Source organism: Pyrus communis, chromosome 11, assembly GCF_963583255.1.
Source record: "Pyrus communis chromosome 11, drPyrComm1.1, whole genome shotgun sequence".
NCBI classification, from domain to species: domain Eukaryota; kingdom Viridiplantae; phylum Streptophyta; class Magnoliopsida; order Rosales; family Rosaceae; genus Pyrus; species Pyrus communis.
Genome location: NC_084813.1, coordinates 5113018 through 5131953, shown reverse-complemented (window position 1 = coordinate 5131953; position 18936 = coordinate 5113018). Strand labels below are relative to the sequence as shown.

At 36.8% G+C, this 18936-nt stretch overlaps 2 protein-coding genes and 1 pseudogene across 2 annotated transcripts; 1 reads left to right on the top strand and 2 right to left on the bottom strand.

Moving 5' to 3' along the window:
• Positions 1 to 109: 109 nt before the first annotated feature.
• On the bottom strand, positions 110 to 3904 carry LOC137709370 (uncharacterized). Its single transcript, XM_068448461.1, has 6 exons — positions 3664 to 3904; positions 3085 to 3327; positions 2787 to 2960; positions 2591 to 2697; positions 1890 to 2221; positions 110 to 925 (listed from the first exon to the last, which is right to left on the bottom strand). The coding sequence occupies exons 1-6, from the start codon at positions 3775 to 3777 to the stop codon at positions 402 to 404; spliced, it is 1494 nt and encodes a 497-aa protein (XP_068304562.1). The 5' UTR covers positions 3778 to 3904; the 3' UTR covers positions 110 to 401.
• A 937-nt stretch (positions 3905 to 4841) lies between these two features.
• On the bottom strand, positions 4842 to 8739 carry LOC137709369 (probable folate-biopterin transporter 3; annotated as a pseudogene).
• Positions 8740 to 13073: 4334 nt separating this feature from the next.
• LOC137709368 (AP2-like ethylene-responsive transcription factor At1g16060) lies at positions 13074 to 16398 on the top strand. Its single transcript, XM_068448460.1, has 8 exons — positions 13074 to 13298; positions 13463 to 13545; positions 13676 to 13684; positions 13816 to 13904; positions 14054 to 14127; positions 14227 to 14277; positions 14680 to 14756; positions 15562 to 16398. Exons 1-8 carry the CDS (start codon positions 13135 to 13137, stop codon positions 16113 to 16115), a joined length of 1101 nt encoding a protein of 366 aa, XP_068304561.1. The 5' UTR covers positions 13074 to 13134; the 3' UTR covers positions 16116 to 16398.
• The last annotated feature ends 2538 nt before the right edge of the window (positions 16399 to 18936 follow it).

The window sequence follows — 18936 nt, the reverse complement described above, 5'->3', positions numbered from 1 at the left end:
CGCTTTCATTTGCGCTCAGAAATAAACGCATTGAAAGTTGCAGTCCCGAAGGCAGCCAGGTAAACGAGATCAGTTTATCAAGAAAGAAGGCATGCCGCAAGAAATCACAGAAGGGCAGACTTAAAGAGTGTATTACAGAACTCACATGGCTGCGGAAGAAAAGTTCATTGCATACAAAGGTAAGACAGGGCAGGACACACGAAAGACGGTAAGATTCTAGCAAGAACGAGGTCGGCGTTATAAACACGTCGGGATTCTTCACCGACGTACATTTCTGAATCCCTAAGTTGTACACGTTTTATTAACAGACTCGAGAACCGCCATTTAGATTTCTATACTTTTGTACAAAGACTAATCCGGGATGGTAAATGGCTACTCCCTAGCCTAATTACATCACAAACTTATGACAAGTTAAACAGGAAATGAGGAAGGCTTGCTATCCTAGGAAGATTAAGAAGAAGCTCGCCGAATGAATCCCTTCTCGGCATGGTCACTTCCTGCTTGTCACCAGAATCATCCTTGGGCTCGCCCTTCGGTGCAGGACAACCTTCTACAGGTTTGCTCTCATAAGCTGATGCAGAAGCAGAGTTAGTTTCCGCTGCTTTTCGACCATTGCTTCCATTCGACCAGTCATTACTTCTGGCCTGCAAGTTTAGATCTGTAGAAGGATCCTTCTGCAAGAGGCAGTAAAGGGAATTGACTCTTGACATAAGGGACTGCTCATCAGACGGTAATGGGAGTTGGGAATCACTGAACAAGTACTGAGTAATTTCCTCCAGCATGTCTGAGCTAGGTTGTTCCTTGCCAGAAATGCAATTTCCAATGTGGCTTACGAAGTCGCTCACTGACATTGACGAGGGAAGTCCAGGAACTTTGATTTGATTGAACTTACTGAGCATCTTTGAGGTTCCGGCAGTGTCCATCACTGTATATGAAATGACGGTTAGACACAGAACTTGTGCAATGTAGTTTCCATAACAAAATTGCACCACGAACGTGAATATCGTATGAAGTGCATACTTAAACTACTAGAGATTAACCAATAATGTGGAGGGAAAGATGGATGAACCAAGAATGTGATGTAGTGTGGTAGGAGGGATGAGGGAGAAATGCACATGAAATGTCATACAAAATGAATACGAAAAGCTAGAAAAGAAAACCTACTTAAAATTGTTTTCACACAAAATGAATACGAGAACCTATTAGAGAAAACCTACTTAAAACTGTTTTCAGCTTTTGATTTTGGTTTTCATGCTGTGTACGTTCCATGTTAGTGTATTTCTGTACAAATTACATTGATTAACCAAATCGATTGCAAATGAACGTATGGAACATCATGTTTCAAATTCTCTCTTTTCTACACGTTACTTGTTTCTTTTCAGATCTTCTTATCCCTTATTCAGGAAAGTAACTCCTCTTATCCTTTGAATGGATAGTACCAGAAAAATAACCGACCCCAACCCTTTTATGAGCCAAAATCAAAGGGATGCTGATGAAGGGACTTCCAAACATAATTCTCAGTCTCTGTCTAATTGACTCATACTTTGCCAACATATTTCTATTGCAAGGGATCAGTAAGTGATTTTGTTGCTATTTATTTCATATATACAGAGAGACAGAAGTGACCAGATGTATATGCTTCTAAGTTACTCGACGATACGATGAAAAATGAAAAATAGTCAACTGCAAGAAATAAATAGGACAGCAAATGAATGGGAATAAAATCTTTAACCCAGAAACACACAAATTTTATTCTTAAGTCATGAAAGATGAGTGTGAGAATTGAAATTTTAGCAAACATAGTGATTGAGCAACTTTGTAATACTAATGGTTAATTATTTAATTATCACCACAACAATTAACTCTCTTTTTAAGGTTTGCAGATTTACCTGAGGCAGACGAAGAAATATCCTGGGAATAACTTTCAGGAGCTCTACCATTAAAATCTTGTTCATTCTTAAGTGGTGACGAATGAGCTCCAGAAGGTGATGCTGATTCCTGCAAACCAGATATAGCAGACCCCTCTTCAATCGTTGAACCAAACCGATGTCTATATTCATCATCAAGGTCACCTGTTACAGTAACTCTAGCATCGAAAAACGGAGATTCTAGCACAATTTCTGGCTGCTGGCTCAAAAAGTTGAGACGAGGATCACATTGAATAAGCTTTTCGAAATGCTTGCCCAAAAGCAACCCTTGTGGGCACTGCAAAAAATGTCGCCTTAAGACAAAAAAAGGGAAAAATCAAATTACAAATTTGGAACACAATCAATGAGACTTCTCCACACTCAATGGTATGCATGATCAGTTGCTAGCTACTAGATCATCCTAATTGAGGAGATTATCTGGGACATAATTGTGATTTTACATGGACGGTGGTTGTAAAAATTACGTTACAAGCTTTTCAATGTTTTAAAAAGTTCTCATAACTATGGTAACTACCACTGACGTTTCAAATAACGTGTAATCAAACTTGGGAACATTCCAACAAAGATTCTTGCTTAAAGCCATCTATATAGTTCAGTAGCTTCTTTCTTAAAGCTTCTCAATGTTGTACTAATGACTATACTGACTACAAGGTTAGATATACCTGTTCAAAGTGGCTTGTCCAGCAGTAAAATCAGACGTTGCCTGCCACAAGGTATGTTTCCTCGGCTGCGGATTGGTCTCCCTAAAGAAAAGAGGCGGTCTAGCAAGCTGCACCAAGAAAGAATATTAACAGATTATGAACCGGTAGGGCGTAATTTCTAAGGGGAAAAGACAATTAGGTTAGAGTGAACAATTACCACTACATCCAAACTCCCCGGTCCATCATCCGGGTAGTTCGCCTTGATAGCCACCACATCTGACCACTGAATTTCCATCTTGTTCTTAAGACTACCATCTAGCACTTCCCACACAAGTTTATGCTTGGCAAAATAACATTTCGCCACCAAATCTCCTTCGTACCTCGACTTATACTGCAGCAGAAAATCGATAATACTTGAATCCAACATCAACCATCAATACATCAAACAAAATCGAATACAGAAAACGTGTTCGTCTTGGAAACTATGATTTCACAATCAAATGGTAGTTATATACCTCCCAAGTCCCAATCCTTAGAAGGGAAGCCGGAAAGTTCATGGCCTTGAGCTTATCCGGCGCACCAGAAGCAGCTGCTCCCTTGTGACTTCTCTTGCCTAGTGTTGCCAATTTATCAGATTTTTGTTGGGACAGCTTCATCTGGATCAAATCCAAAAACGATGGACTTTTTTTGAGCTGCAAACCGAGTGGGCTCGGCTCATCCAGCGGATGGTACACCGACGCATCAACATCTCCCGGCATCTTAGACACAAACATCATAAAAAGATCAGCATAAACTCAATACATCACATCAAATTTGAAAAATTAAATTCTTCTTCTGAAAACGACTGCTTCATCTGTTTGGTTGTAAAGAAAGTACAAGAAAATTTAAATAATTCAATTAAGCTAATTGAAAATCAAACACCACGGGAAAAAAATAATATCTACTCTTCCTGAAAATCAATCCCTAATGAAGAATCTGTTTGGTTGCCAGGAAAACGCAGGGAAATCAAATCAAACCAATTCAATTCAATTCAATTTGTGCAAATTGAAAATCAGATAATACGTAAACAAATTTGAAAAGAGATGAACTTATACCTGCGGAGACGAGTCGAGTTTGAGCCGTTTGTGACTCGGACCGAGTCGGCTGCCGGACGACTCATCGACGTCCAACTTCACGGTCACCTTTCGCGGACTCATTAACTGAACCATCGGTTCTAGAATTCAAAACACCAACCTGACGCAGTTGCACAGCGAGTTAACTCAGCGACTTTCCCGTTCCAGAAACGTTTCTAAAATTCGCGTCAACGAAACAAAAACCGCGTGGCGATGTCTCCCTTTCCTTTTAAAGCAGAGGAGAGGAAGAGGGATGTGCACAATACGATCCCATGGACGGCCGTCACGTGCGTGGCAATTGTCCCAGGGATACGCCACGTGGGCGGACATAAATGGACCCGACTGGATTTACGTAAGCGCCATTGGGTCTGGGCGGTGACTGTGCTCTTGGAGGCGGCCGGCGGCGTCAGAGGACGTCATCTAGTTTGGCGTTTTCTGCGGTGGTCGCGAAGCCAGGTGCGCCCACGTGCGTGTTTGGATAAAATTGTGGGGGCCCGTATCCCGAAGGTTCTGAGCTGTGCGGGGTGATTTGCCTGGTAATTGGGCCGGTGGCGATGATTGCGTGGAAGGTCCTGGACACGTAAGAATTTCAACCGAGGAAAGTCTGCCGACGTGTTCTTGTGGATAAGGCTCAACACTTACTTATCATACTTTCCTTTTTCCTTCTCTTTCTTTTCGTTTCTTACTTTTGAAAGTAGGACATGCATCCTCTTCGGATCCAATTATCTTAATACTAGAGATCAATAAATTCGAACGATTAAAATTTAATCCAACGATTATAAATAGAAAATTACTTTAAAAGTTATAATATCTTTAATCGTTGAATCAAATTTTAATGATCTAGATTCATTGATTCCTAAGACTAAGACAATTGGATCCGGAGAGGATCCAAGTCCTCGAAAGTGGATAATTTATATGATTAAAATGGGTTATTTGCCTTCATTAAACGACAAGGAGATTTATTTATTTATTTATTTTAACCATGTCTCTGTGCTAAACGCTTTCCAATAAGGTTTCATAATTTTTAGTGGGGATAAATTATTGGTACGAATATAAAGTCCCAAGTGTTATTTCTTTTCAAGGTCTCGGATAGCGGCTATTATAAATAATGTTTTAAAATAACTGAAAGTGTTTCGAACAATTCTTCATCCTCTCTCTCATTCACGGTGAATGAATGGAGATTTGCAGGGTCGCATTCTATGCATTGCACTCTCTCTCTCTCTCTCTCTTTCTAAATTTCTCTGATTCAGTTTTGTTCTTATCTGGATATACAACATACAATCACTTACAAGTATTCCTGTCTGCGCGCTGCGTGAGTTGAGAAATTTGTCATGTAAATAAGGAAATATACTAAAGGTTTTAATACCATATACTTGTACAGGAAAAATAATAAGAAAAGAAACCTTATTTATTCTCTCCTCAAAATGAAATTAAAGCAATATTAGAAAGAAAAAAAAAATACATTTGTTTTCACTAATAATACAACTAAGTGTGCTTACATATTTAGGGCATTCAATCCCCCTATCTATTTGATGAAAGTGAACTTGCCAATGAAACCGTGGAGAGTGTATTATTTTCCTGTATGATATGCTTGGATGCAACAAGTTACGTACGAGTGCACGAAAGAATAGTTGAAAGCGTTTTTGACAATGTTAAAGAACTATATAAAATTTCATACACATCAAAACATTGACCTATGTTGAAGAACTGCATAAGGTTTACTTCAGTTGACACAACGACATTTGCAAAGGACCAACCATTTGTAGGAATATTATAAGAAGTTACAAAAACGAGCGAGGTTGAAGCCACTGTTCTTCGGCAGTGAGAAGAGAGTAAGAAAAATCGTCAGGCTGTCCATCCTTGCACTCCCACTTTATCTGATTACAGTGCTACTGGTTCTGAATCTCAGACCAGACAACTACTTCAGCTAGATGCATGCAACACCTGTACAATGACTTACCTCGAATCACCAAGCTCGCCCCATGTGCATTCTCATAACACTAGAGCGGTAATAGAACCTGTTGCGGAAAAAGATTGCTGTATGTGAATCCAAGTTCTTCACCATGGTAAAAGTATAATCAATAGTCTTTTGTAATTAGAGAACGTGAAAAATGCCTTCTCTCAAGGAAGTGGTTATGACATTTCCAAAAAGGGTTTCTCCGGTACCTCCCAACAGTCATTAGAAGCGATTCTTCCTCGACACTGCAGTTAACAAATCCATAGTTCTGATCAAGTGCCAGTGACAAGGGAGGCCATTTCAAGCGTCTCATACTCATGTACATCGTCGGCTTTTTTGGTCCTCAACATATCAGATGGAAGAATGGATAAGTTGGGATCGCTTCTGGGTATTAGGAAAAGTAGCGCAATAGGAACAATTCTCAACAAACTCCGGATCAAAATGGCCATCCAAAGATTTTCAAACTGTGTCCGCGTAATATTCAAGATGTGGAGTAAGAGGCCTCCAGCCCAAGTAGATGAGAGCATCCCTACATGGTCAATCGACATCAGTAACGCAAAGAAAGTGCCTTCTATACCCGCAGGGCAGAGTTTGGAACTAAGTACAAGGAGAGGCATCCACTTCATACGCCCAATCAACATAGTAACGGCTTCGTCAATGACAGCAAAAAAATAATCTGGCAAACCAAATTTCAAATTTATGCGCAACACCAATACCAAATCTAGCAATCCTGAAACACCATAGAGCAACTGAGTCCAGAAAAGAACATCCCTGAAAGGGTAATTTTTTGAAAAAGTTCTGGTAGAGAAGGACCCCCAAAAGGGAGCCAACAGCACCTATAGAGAATATGGATCCAACAATCTCCTGTAGGAAGCATATAAACAATGAGTTTGGATTTAGGTGCACCAGACCAAACAACTTCCGGCCACAAGAAATGCACTAAAATTATGAAGCATTTCCGGTTACCTTAGAGAAAGATGGACCCTCCTTTGCATCAGTGTACCAATAAAACATTCCTTCACGAACATTCAAGGCCAAAGCAAGTGACAAGTACATATATAAACAAGGCCTCCATACGCTACCGCATTTTAATGTTGTCCACATAGCCTTACCAGCATCCAGTAACTTTACACTGACCTAAATTAAGAGATTGGCATGAGCATCAGAGAAAGCAGGTGCTAAAATGGGTAAATAAAAAAGTAAAGTAATCTCACCTGTTTATAAGCAAAGTTGTGCACATGAGATTCTCTATGCATTATCCCAACCAAAACGACCAGCCCTGGAGGGATGCTGAGCAACCCAAACACACCCTGTCATAGAAGTGCCAACTTCTACCGGTCAGAAAGCAATTTAAGCTGATAAATTATCTGAGTGGATAATGAAACTATACCAACATGATATGGTTCAATCGAAAGGTTGCCAAAATCCGATATCAAATCAAAGTTCTGTCTAATTTAACAGTATAAGCATATACCAAAAGATTGACAATGCCAAAGGTTTATGTCACAACACTATATGCGAAAGCATACCTTAGGGCCCACAAGGTGAACAAGAAACCCACTAAGTGAAAATCCGACCAGTGCCCCAACTGAAGAGCTCAGTCCACACAAGCTTTGCATGTCACCAGCAAGGGATGGATGTCTTATACTGTTCTGTGTAACACAGGCATCAATTGTTACATCGGCAATTGCTACTCCAGCACTCCCCGCCATCAGAGCCAGCAAGGACATTGTGAGATTTAAATTCTTGTCTAGTGATAACACAAGCATGGAGGTCACCCCAAGCAAACCTGGAAAGACCAACAGGAAAGGAAAAATAAGGGAACAGCGTTCAGGTAATGTAGTATTTTCTTCTTTGTAATAAGGTCGTACTACTAAAAGATATATAGTAATCAGCTTATACAGATTAAATTCGAAATTAGATTAGAAAAGCAAGAACCCAAGTTACATGGCAACTCTTGGAGACAAACTAATGCAGCATCTGATTACAAATACCTATGCAAATGGAAGTCAGGGCACTAAAGGGATATGGGACTTCAACACTTAGCCAAAGATTACAATTGCCAGATTTTACAAACCAGTAGTTTCTCAATTTTACGAAAATTGATGTCGAATAATAAATTCGTGTATGTATTTATACAACAACAACAACAAAGCCTTATCCCACTAAATGGGGTCTGCTATATGAATCCTCGAACGACACTGCCCTCGGTTTTGTGTCATGTCTTCCGTCAGAAGTGCTTTCTACTTGTCATAAATAAACTATTGTAAGCCCACATTTAAATGAACATGCAATGCAGTTTCTGCAAAATCATATGATATAGCTGAAAAAGAAAATTATATGTGACAACATACAACACAACGTCCTTATTAAATTGCTCAAATTATCCCCGAATAAATTTGAATACGATGCCAATCCAAATTAGGTTGTTTACGTATCAAGTAAGCTAGAACATAAAATGATCTTTAAGTAACATAAAAATATGACCCTAAATTCAATAGAAAATAAAAGCAGCAGCTAAAATTATATAAAATCAAAACACACATTTATATAGAAAAATGAGTTGGTATCATAATTTACCAGCAAAAACGAAGTAGGGTTTTCGGCGGTAGCCAAGAACAGGAAGTGTGTCAGTGAGGAGACCCCAAAGAGGCTTCACAATCCATGGAATTTGGATGATCCCAAAGTAGATTTGTGCCTCAGAAGGCTGCACTTTCTCTTCGTCTTTCAAGTAATACTGTATGCTAATTCTACTCAACCCCATGCTCAGACCCTGACTGATTCCGTACACGATCACCACACCTACCACAAGGCTCCAATGCAACTCGCTGCTCAGCATTCTGAACCAATTTATGGGTGTCCATAGCAAATCTTCGACACCCTTTACTGGGATCTTCTGCTTTTGGTTCCCAGACTCAGGGTAAAGACTTTCTTTTTCATGATCATGTTCTTCTGCTTCCATTTCCATGGCTGATAACTCTGCTTTTCCTGCAAAATTTGAGAAAAATAACACCCAGTTGATAAGTCTTGGTTTTCTGAGGTGGGTTTGTCAAATTGGTTCTCAGAAGCTGCATCTGCTGGACTTTGACTTTAACTGCAACAGTTCACTCTGTCAGGGAGACAGAGATCCAATATCCCAATAGACTTTCCCAAGGCAAAAATGGGAAACAATATTGCTGGGCTTTTTAGTATTTTCTATTTTTATTTTTTTGGTTAAAGGCTTCGGTCCAAGGTGAGAGCAACTACGAATTTTAAGCTTGATAAAAAGCCCACTGGGTAAATAGACATTTGCTTAATTTGGCGAAATTTTACTAGTTTACTCGGATTTTCACTCTTTATTTCGAGGCATTTTTCATCTTTGTAGTTTCTTTTTGGTTTCACGTTAGGCAAATCTGTCAAAGAAGTTGATTTTCCATCCATTTTTGCACAAGTCTTTTCATTTAGCAAGTGATCACTCCATTCTCGGTTCAAAACCTCATTCCTTTGTTTTTTTCTTTTCCTTTTTTTTTTTTAAAAAAAAAAAAAAATACCATTATTAAGAGAGGAAGAGGGTTCAAAACTACATCATTGTCTGCTGGATTTTTTTGTCAAAAAAATTTTACAAAACTTTTGAAATCCTAGAACAAAATTCCTGAATCCAGCAGTGTTACCTAATACCTTAACTTTTAGTACCTCTAATTAAGTATAAGAACCGATCGTGCTTGGTTAATTTACAATGGAATGATTACTGCCTCCCTTTGGTTTTAGCACAACCATGCATCAAACGTTTGGCCAATTCCTTGTAGAGATAGATTTTTGGTGGTTAACCATGAAGAGTTCATTTGGCACAATTACACTTGATTGGGAAAAGAAAACCGCAAAGTGAAGAAGCATGACACACCAAGAAGTTTGCACCAATTGAAAGCTTTTTAATTGGTTTTGCATATGTATTAATTGATGAACATGCAGATGTACAGAATGGCTGGATCAGAATATGGACCATCTAATCGACACCACTGTAAGTTAATGAGACGATCCATTGGGTAGGAGTCTGACCATTCGTCAAAAATCGATTTGCCCTGAATTCTTAGCCACCTACAAGTGCGGAGCCATATAATTAGGCGCCCCTACAATGTGGTCACAATCTTAAGTGGTTGTTAACTTATAGACAAACTCGAGTAGTCAATTATAGGGCTATCAAAATTTTAGCTTCATCACGGTATTTCACTTTTTTGGAGACGGAAAAGACTTATAAAGACATTTCAGCCTCTTCCTGACAATCATTGTATAACTTTAAATGTGGTGGTGCAAATTATACTATCTTCAATGCACATAGAGTCCAATTTGACATTTCATTTCAATTCATGTGCATTAGAGATGGATTAAGCCAAAATTTAGAGATATAGATACAGTCGTTGTATCTTCTAATTAGTGCGGGGGTCACACTTTTAACTCTAAGGTCAAACTCAAAGTCAAATAAGACATGTCATATAACTCTAAAGTCATGTACGCCGACTTTTTTGGTACATTAAAGAGGAATTAAGTTTCAACCCCTACTCTCGCACACACACCCGACCGAATACTAGAGAACAACAAATCCTATGTTTAGAATCAAGAAATTTAAATGTCCAAGTTTGTGGTTGAATAATATGACAATTGAGAGTCGGAAATGAAGAAGAGTCTCTCGTTGTGATAAGTACGAAATACATGTGAAAGGGTTGAGAGATCAAGAAAGTTTGATAACTAATATGAGAAATGCTAAGGGGACTCTTTCAAGGTTAGACTCTCGATGGATTGTCTGCCACCTCATAGTTTAACATCAATTTGTATGTCAATATTATAAAATATTGTGTAAAAAAAAAATAAGATGGCAGAGTCCATGAAAAGTTCCACTTTTGAGATAGTCTCTTAACATTCTCAATTTTTTTTTTACCAAACGATATTATCTACACTAAGGGGTGGGATAGTGGGCTAAGCCTTACAATGGGCTAACAATAATGTGTTTCAAATTCGCCTTTGCCGAGAATCGAACCTAAGATATCTCACTTACAAGTGAAGATGAATACCATTAGACTATAGTACTAAGTGGCAACATTTCTTAATTAACATTGTGAATACTGAATAGGTCTCCGAACAACGAGCTAGCTGCTAATATTAAGGTTTTGCTATAAACTGAAAAGTTAATGTAAGCTTGCTAATTAATGTCACATTAATGACTTGTATTCCAAATTTGACTACTGATTTGCATCTCTTAAACAAACATTCACTAAACTGATAGTGAAAACCAACTTTAGTATTTGTCCAACTCATCATTAAACGCTAGTAACATCATCACCTAATGTTGGTAAAGGATCGACCATATGTTAATTTTCAAAACGTTAGGTAGTTATTTAGAATGTCACATCCCGACCCGGCAGGAACCACTTTCCGGGCCTGCTCTACCACCGTAGCACGATATTGTCCTTTTTGAGCCCCGATCACGCCCTCACGGTTTTGTTTTTGGGAACTCACATGAGAACTTCCCCGATGGGTCACCCATCCTAAAAATGCTCTCACGCGCTACTCGCTTAACTTCGGAGTTCCTACGAAACCCGACGCCAGTGAACTCCCAAAAGGCCTCGTGCTAGGTAGGGATGAAAATATACATATAAGGATCACTCTCCTGGGCGATGTGGGATGACACAATCCACCCCCCTTAGGGGCCCGACGTCCTCGTTGGCACACACGGCCAGAGTTAGGCTCTTATACCAAATTGTCACATCCCAACCTGGGGTGGATCACTCCCCGAGCCCACTCCACCACCATATCACGATATTGTCCGCTTTGGGCTTACCATTCCCTCACGGTTTTGTTTTTGGGAACTCACGAGCAACTTCCTAGTGGGTCACCCATCATGGGATTGCTCTAGCCCCTTTCTCGCTTAACGTCGGAGTTCCTACGGAACCCGAAGCCAGTGAGCTCCCAAAAAGCCTCGTGCTAGGTAAGGATGAGAATATACATTTAAGGATCACTCCCTTAGGCGATGGAATGTCACATAGAATGTTTTAATATGTTGAGACAAATTTGAAATCATCCTAAAAGGTTTGGTAGTTTTTTGTACTCAACCCGTTAAAATTAAACATACTTTTATTTTTTAATTTTTTTGCCCTTGCGAGATAATCTTATAGACGATAAGTACCGACTAACTTGTTTGGCATTTGAAGAAAATTCTCGCACGGAGAATGCATTTTAGGATAATAATTTAAAAAATGGTAATAATTATTAGTAGAATGAATGAACGATAGTGAAAATAAATAAAAATGTGATGACGATATAGAATGATGGAGGAAGAAACAAAATAATCACACAAACAAGAAGAGAGGCTAAAAAGGGAGTTAATTTATAAGTTAATTAAGGGTGAATAAGCTCATGAGCCTTCAAGTTTATAAGTTAATTAAGGGTGAATAAGCTCATGAGCTTTCAAGTATATATTTTATATATGTAGTTGCATGCATGATACAATTGAATAAGTAAATGAATCGATAACTAGCATAATATGGGCTCGTTAATTGAAAGTGTTTATGGTGAAATTGATTTTAGGTTTCAAAAACATTTGAAGTGTTTAAGTGTTTGTTTATGATCCACTTAAATTTTTACCAAAATTAATTTTAAAATTATTTTCACAAAAAGTATTTTCATTATTTTAAAAGTATATACAAATGAGCCATAAAATTAAAAAAAAAAAAAAAAAAGTGCTATCAATTCAGTTTTGACAAATAGCCCCAGAAAGGAGGAAGTGAGGACAAGAAGTAGGAGACTAGATAAGCGCTTGGAGACGGTCACAAAAAGACTCTTGTGATTCAGCCGGCTCAACACTTCTATTCTCCTGTCCGTTTAACCCCCTCCCCTCTTCCAATCCAATTTCCAATAAAAACAAATATCCATTAATGTTTTTTATTTTCCTTTCAATAATACTATTCTTACCATAATTTTATACAATATTTCTTTACCATCTTAGATGGCAGATAAGTTGGACAACCACATCATCTAAATTAATTAGCATTTAATCAAAATGTTAATCAATAATTAATAAAAAGATTGTTAATTAAATGATAATTATGGTATACGAGGAGTCTCCTTCTTCCACCTAAGATTATTTAAGTGTTTTAATACATAAAAAGATTGAAATTAAATGATGTAACTTGTCCAACTCATCTGCCACCTAAAATAATAAAGAAATATAGTATAAAATTATGGTAAGAATAACATTACTCTTTTCCTTTTCACTTATGCATTTTTGTGCCAAAAAAAATCAAACCCTTTAATTAATTTTGTGCTCTCTCCCTCCAATATATTAGCAGTTTAGCACCTTCCTTCTCTCTCATATTTATATTATGATGACCTAGTCACATCCATCATCTCCCTCCTTCTCTTCTCTCGCTCTTTGTCTATTTTTCTCTCTTACTTAATTTCCTCAATTGCTTTCTTTGGGTAAGAGAGAGAGAGAGAGAGAGAGAGAGAGAGAGAGAGCCAGTTTAATGGCGAAAACCTCACAGCAAAACCAGAAGAATACTGCTGGAAGCACTAACAGGAGCAGCAGCACCACTAGCACTGTTACAACAACAAAAGTCAAGCGGACGCGGAAAAGCGTCCGCCGTGACTCTCCGCCCCAGCGGAGCTCCATATACCGTGGCGTCACGAGGTTCTTTCATATTCCTGATGCACATTATAGTTAAATTTTATAGTTTCCATCATCTTCTTTTGCCTTTTCTTGTTGGGAGTTGGCCGGTTCTTGCTTCATTTCTGCTTTTAACTTAGGGCGATATATCACTGTTCAATATTATTGATTAATGTTGTTGAATTTAGGCATCGATGGACGGGTCGATACGAAGCTCATCTGTGGGATAAGAATTGCTGGAATGAGTCGCAGAACAAGAAAGGAAGACAAGGTAATTAATTTGGTTGTTCGTTTTCCTTAATTCTTTTTTGTTTTGCGGTTAACAATTTTCATTTTCTTGTGTTTTTGGTTTCCTGGTGGTGATGATGATATTGATGGAATTAATCCCAACTCAAATGCAGTTTATCTAGGTATGTCCCCATTTGAAAACAGCTTAATTTTCATTTTTTACTACCTTTTAATTCACAATTTTTTTTTTCTTTGTTGAGCAAGAAAATGGATCATCATTTAACTATATGAGGTAATATTTCAATATTTTTAGGGGCATATGATGATGAAGAAGCTGCTGCACGTGCTTATGACTTGGCAGCATTAAAGTACTGGGGACGAGATACAATCCTCAATTTCCCAGTATATTTTCTAACCCTACCCGACTGAAATTGGAGTTGGTGGATCCATCTCTGATCGAAAACATTTTTTTTTTAATTGATTATGTGGTGTTATTTGCATATGAAATGGCATGAATCTACCTTAATTTTTATTTGTTTGTTTAATTGTAGGTATCCACATATGAAGAAGAGCTCAAAGAAATGGAGAGCCAGTCGAAAGAAGAATACATTGGATCATTGAGAAGGTGATAATTTTAAACTTGTATCTAGTATTTACTTTGATGATATATTATATACTAGGAGTTTTTAAATTTAAATTTTACTAAATTTTTATTAATTAACAGGAAAAGTAGTGGATTTTCTCGCGGGGTTTCGAAGTATAGAGGCGTCGCAAGGTACTTTATTTTTTTTATTTTCAATATTATTTTTTTTTCCTTTAACAAGCGATAAGATAATTGCACATTAAATTTATCTAAATTATTGGGTGTAATATTTAAACTTAGGTGCAAGAGTAGAACAAACTATTCTTGCTAAGGGTAAACCTATATCTCTTCATTCCAAATTAATTTTTATACTAAAACAATATAGTTACTTTTTTTTTTTATACATTTTCACAAAATTTTGATTGTTTTGACAAGTTGCTAATCTCATCCATATACTCATATTTGGTTAGAAGGGACATGTGCATATAATTCAAAGTTGCTAAGTTTCCAAAAAGTCGAGAGATGGCTGTCACAATCTATGCATATATAGGTAAGTTTGGTTTTTACTTTCTTTGATTTAATTCATCTGTGCAGACACCATCATAATGGAAGATGGGAAGCTCGAATAGGCAGAGTATTTGGAAACAAATACCTTTACCTTGGAACCTTCGGTAATTCTCACTTTTTACTATTTAGTATTTCTTTTATTATAAGCAATATTACTACTTTAAGTTATATTAAACGGAAAAAAAATTAGGTGGAGTTTCAAATCAATGGTTTTTTGAATGTTCAATTAGAAATGTAGAGGATTTTTGGTAATGAAAAGACCAAGAAAAGCAAGAAATTTGGTTTGCCAAAAGAACTTGACAAAGAATCTTTTTCTTTCACTTGTGGGTTAACTTTGGTGCATGTCCTTTACCTAAATCCAGTTACAAGTTTAATGCCACGTGGAAAGATGTGACTTGTCACACGTCATTGGTGTACCTCAACTACTAACACAAAAAAAAGAAAGTTTTGCAATACATAATTAAAAAACAAGGCATATGGTCCAAGATAATAGGATAAAGAAAACAATGAAAATTACGCAATCAAATCAACTTAGTTGGGATGTAGATCACCTAACCTCAACTGCCTAATGCAGCTATTTACAGTTTTTTATTCTTATTTTTTGCCAAGAAATGCAGAGATAATTCTTTCAAATGTGAGACTCTCACTTTATGTTTTTGGTAAATGTTCTATAAAGTTAACATGAAAACTAATTGTTAAATTGTGAAGTGACGAGTCTATGAGAAGTCATATTTTTTAGAGAAACTCTTTAACATTTCTCTTCTTGCGAACTAAAATTTCCAGATCCTTCCACCAAAATTTGCCAGCAAATTAAATTCTAGTATTTATTGTTTCTTTGTTTGGATCCCACACAAACAATTACGTTTGTACAACCTTTGAATTTTATTATTTTACTTTCTTTCTTGGCAGCTACACAAGAAGAAGCAGCCACAGCATATGACATGGCAGCAATAAAGTACCGTGGACTTAATGCCGTTACAAACTTTGATCTTAGCCGTTACATCAAGTCTCTGTGCCCAAATACTACAAACGAGCCTAACGACGATCAACAAAACCCTAACGGTGACCTCTATGAAATGCAAAACCCTGATGGTGTCCTCAACCAAATGCACAACCCTAATGGTAAACCAGAACTGGAGATCATGCCTGACCACACTAGTTCGAGTAGCGCTAGCGATTCTTCAGTTGTCTTGCCACGGACAGGAAATGGTTCTTCAGCGTCATCTGCACTAGGGCTCTTGCTACAATCTCCCAAGTTTAAAGAAATGCTTGAGAGATCCTCTGTTAAGGAATGCTCACCAACACTTTCGGAGCCAGAGATACGTCGACGCATTTTTCCTGATGACATTCAAACGTATTTTGATTGCCAAGACTTGAACAGCATTGCGGAAGGAGATGACATTATTTTTGGTGAGTTACAGCCGTTTGCTTCGCCTGTTTTTCACTGTGAACTTGATGCATGAAGATGATCCGCAAAGGAAGTTGAAGACGTATACTGGTATAGAATGAGACCAGTTTTATTTCGATGTTCTTGTGAATATGGAGGTAAAAGGACATCGTGATCATTGACAAAGAAGGAGATGGTAAAGAAGAAAGTATGCTAATTCTTGTTTATTGGTTGATTTTCATATAGATGGGATATACATTCATTTATCCAATATTTTCATAAGAAGATAAGTTCAAAAGTTGGCATTTAAGGGCCACACCTATTTACTTCATTTCATATATATGTAGTGGTTGCGCTTACGTCCTATTTTTGGTACATAATTGAGGAAAATTTTTGTTTTTTTATTTACTGTTTTCGGTGTTTGACATGTACCAGATAACTAAAACATTACTCATGCATTTGAATAGGTTATGGATGTCGGCAAATAAATTAGGGAATTTTAATAAAAAATCACATTTTTATACTAAAAAGTCAATCATGGTAGTCTTCACTTTACCTTTTATTTTGTCCTTATTGTTAAAACTCAAAGTTTTCAAGCCATTTTCATTAGTTTTCCTATCCTGATTGTAGTGGTTGCACTTACGTCCTATTTGTTACATTAACGAGTTGAACTTTTGTCTTTTGAATTTACTGTCTTTGGTGTTTGACATGCACCGAATAATAAAACATTTGGTGTGCGGACAAATAGGTTATTGATGCCGGCGTTTAGATTAAGCTTGATAGTAGTGGTTGCACTTACATCCTATTTGGTACACTAATGAGCTGAACTTTTGTTTATGGAATTTATTGTTTTCAGTGTTTGACATGCACTAGATAACTAAAATATTAAATGTGCAGTCGAATAGGTTATTGATGTTGGCGTATAGATTATGCTTGTGCATGGTACAAGACTAATGAATTCTTAACATACGGTTTGTTGAATGGCAGAATAGGTCACTGCCTTCTCAATGAGGTTAGTCTTGCTCGTTAAACTTCCAACTTGTTTAACAAGCAAGCGCACAAGTTGGAGGTTTTGTTATACAATAGTTTTGGTATTAAAGAGCAACCATAACAAATGAAATAGCTTAGCTTGCAACGTATACCTCGTACCCTTAGACAACGATCGAAGCAAATGCTCTGTATATTGTCTCTCAATTGGGCCCAATGTAGGGCCGAATAGGACTATGGGGGGTATTTCAGGTCGTTAGTGGTTGGCAGCTGCTGGTGAAATTTCTAATTTTTCTTAAAAAGTTGAAGTTGATGGCAAACCCTTGACACAATAAAAAGTTGATGGCGAACCCATAATTAATGGCAAACTCTCTCAAATAGAGACTCTTTATCACCTCTTGTTTTTTACATAATATTTAGTATGTGTCATGAAAATTAACGAGGTTTGACTTTTATGTCACATACAGAGAATGAGAAATGCTAAGAAGACTTTTAAAAAGGTAATGCTAAGGATACTAAATTTGTATGCAAAGTTTTGTAAACTAAATGACATGAAAGTGGATGATTGGATTATTACTTATGATAAACATGTTCATTCATATTAGTGACAAATTATTTAGTTTGCAAGTTTTGTCTACAAATTTAATCGTATACTCATCTCAAAAGTGAAACTTTCCATGAACTCTCTGTCATCTCATATTTTTCCATGCCAACATCAAACATTGTGCCAAATACACATAAGGTAACAAAAAGTTTAGAGAATGTCTCATTTTTTGAAAGTCTAGAGTATATGTATATTGAACTTGGCTATATTTAATACATTGACTTTTTATACATTCTTAACGGTATTAGAAAGAGAAAACATCAAATCTAACCGTATCTGATCAACAATGTAGACCTTGGTTGAAGATAGACCGTACACAATTTCTATGATTAATTTAAATAATGTAGAAGTAATAGGGGGTAGGCACCGAATTCATATTTCCTTGCGTATGAAGATAATTGAGATCAACTAGCAATATTAGTGGTAGTCAGTTTACAGCTGGGTGTATGGTTGAGCAGAATCCTATATTAATGCGAGTCGGTTTATAGTTGGGTAATATAGTTGAGCAGATTCTAATTTGACCCAATTAATGATTTTTCTTTTGACAAATGCCCAATTAATAATTTAATTTGCAGTTGGATGCATATGGTTGAGAAGTGATCTCAAGGTCCAAGTCCAAGGATCGTGTTCTTTTGTTTGACTTAGCATATGGTTGACTTTTGATTAAGTTTGAATTCACACACTCACAATATATTTGTGGCAATGTGACTTTTACTGTTAAACCCAAAACACTACCACATCACCTTTACCGCTTTACCTATGTAAAAGATTACTGGATAATATCAAAACAAACAAATTTGAGTTTAGCTAATTTGACTTGAGTAGTGTGTTTCTCTTTTTATACATAAGTTCAAATCTTCATCTCGATAATTTATGAATTCAATGTAGAATATCGTATATATACACCATAGTAACCATAAAAAGAGGTAGATAAAAGAAGAAGAAAAAAATATTTTCATAAACCATCAATTAAGTTGAGTTATTATGCCCTTAGTTTTTTTTTTTTTTTTTTTTTTTTTTTTTTTTTTTTTTTTTTTTTTTTAAATTTGTACAATTACTTGACCTAGCTAATTATACAATCTATACCCAAAAACAATACTTCTAAGTCCCGTTTGGTGAGCTGGATGAGATAACTTGTGATAAACTAAAATGAACTTGAGTCTAGTTCAGTTCGTTGTTTGTTGTGTCAAAATGTGATATGAACATGACTGGACATGATAAGTTATGAATCCACAATAAAGTGAATTATCTAACCTATCTTTATACGTAGGTTACAAGTCTATCTTACAAGTTCTTGTTAATTCAA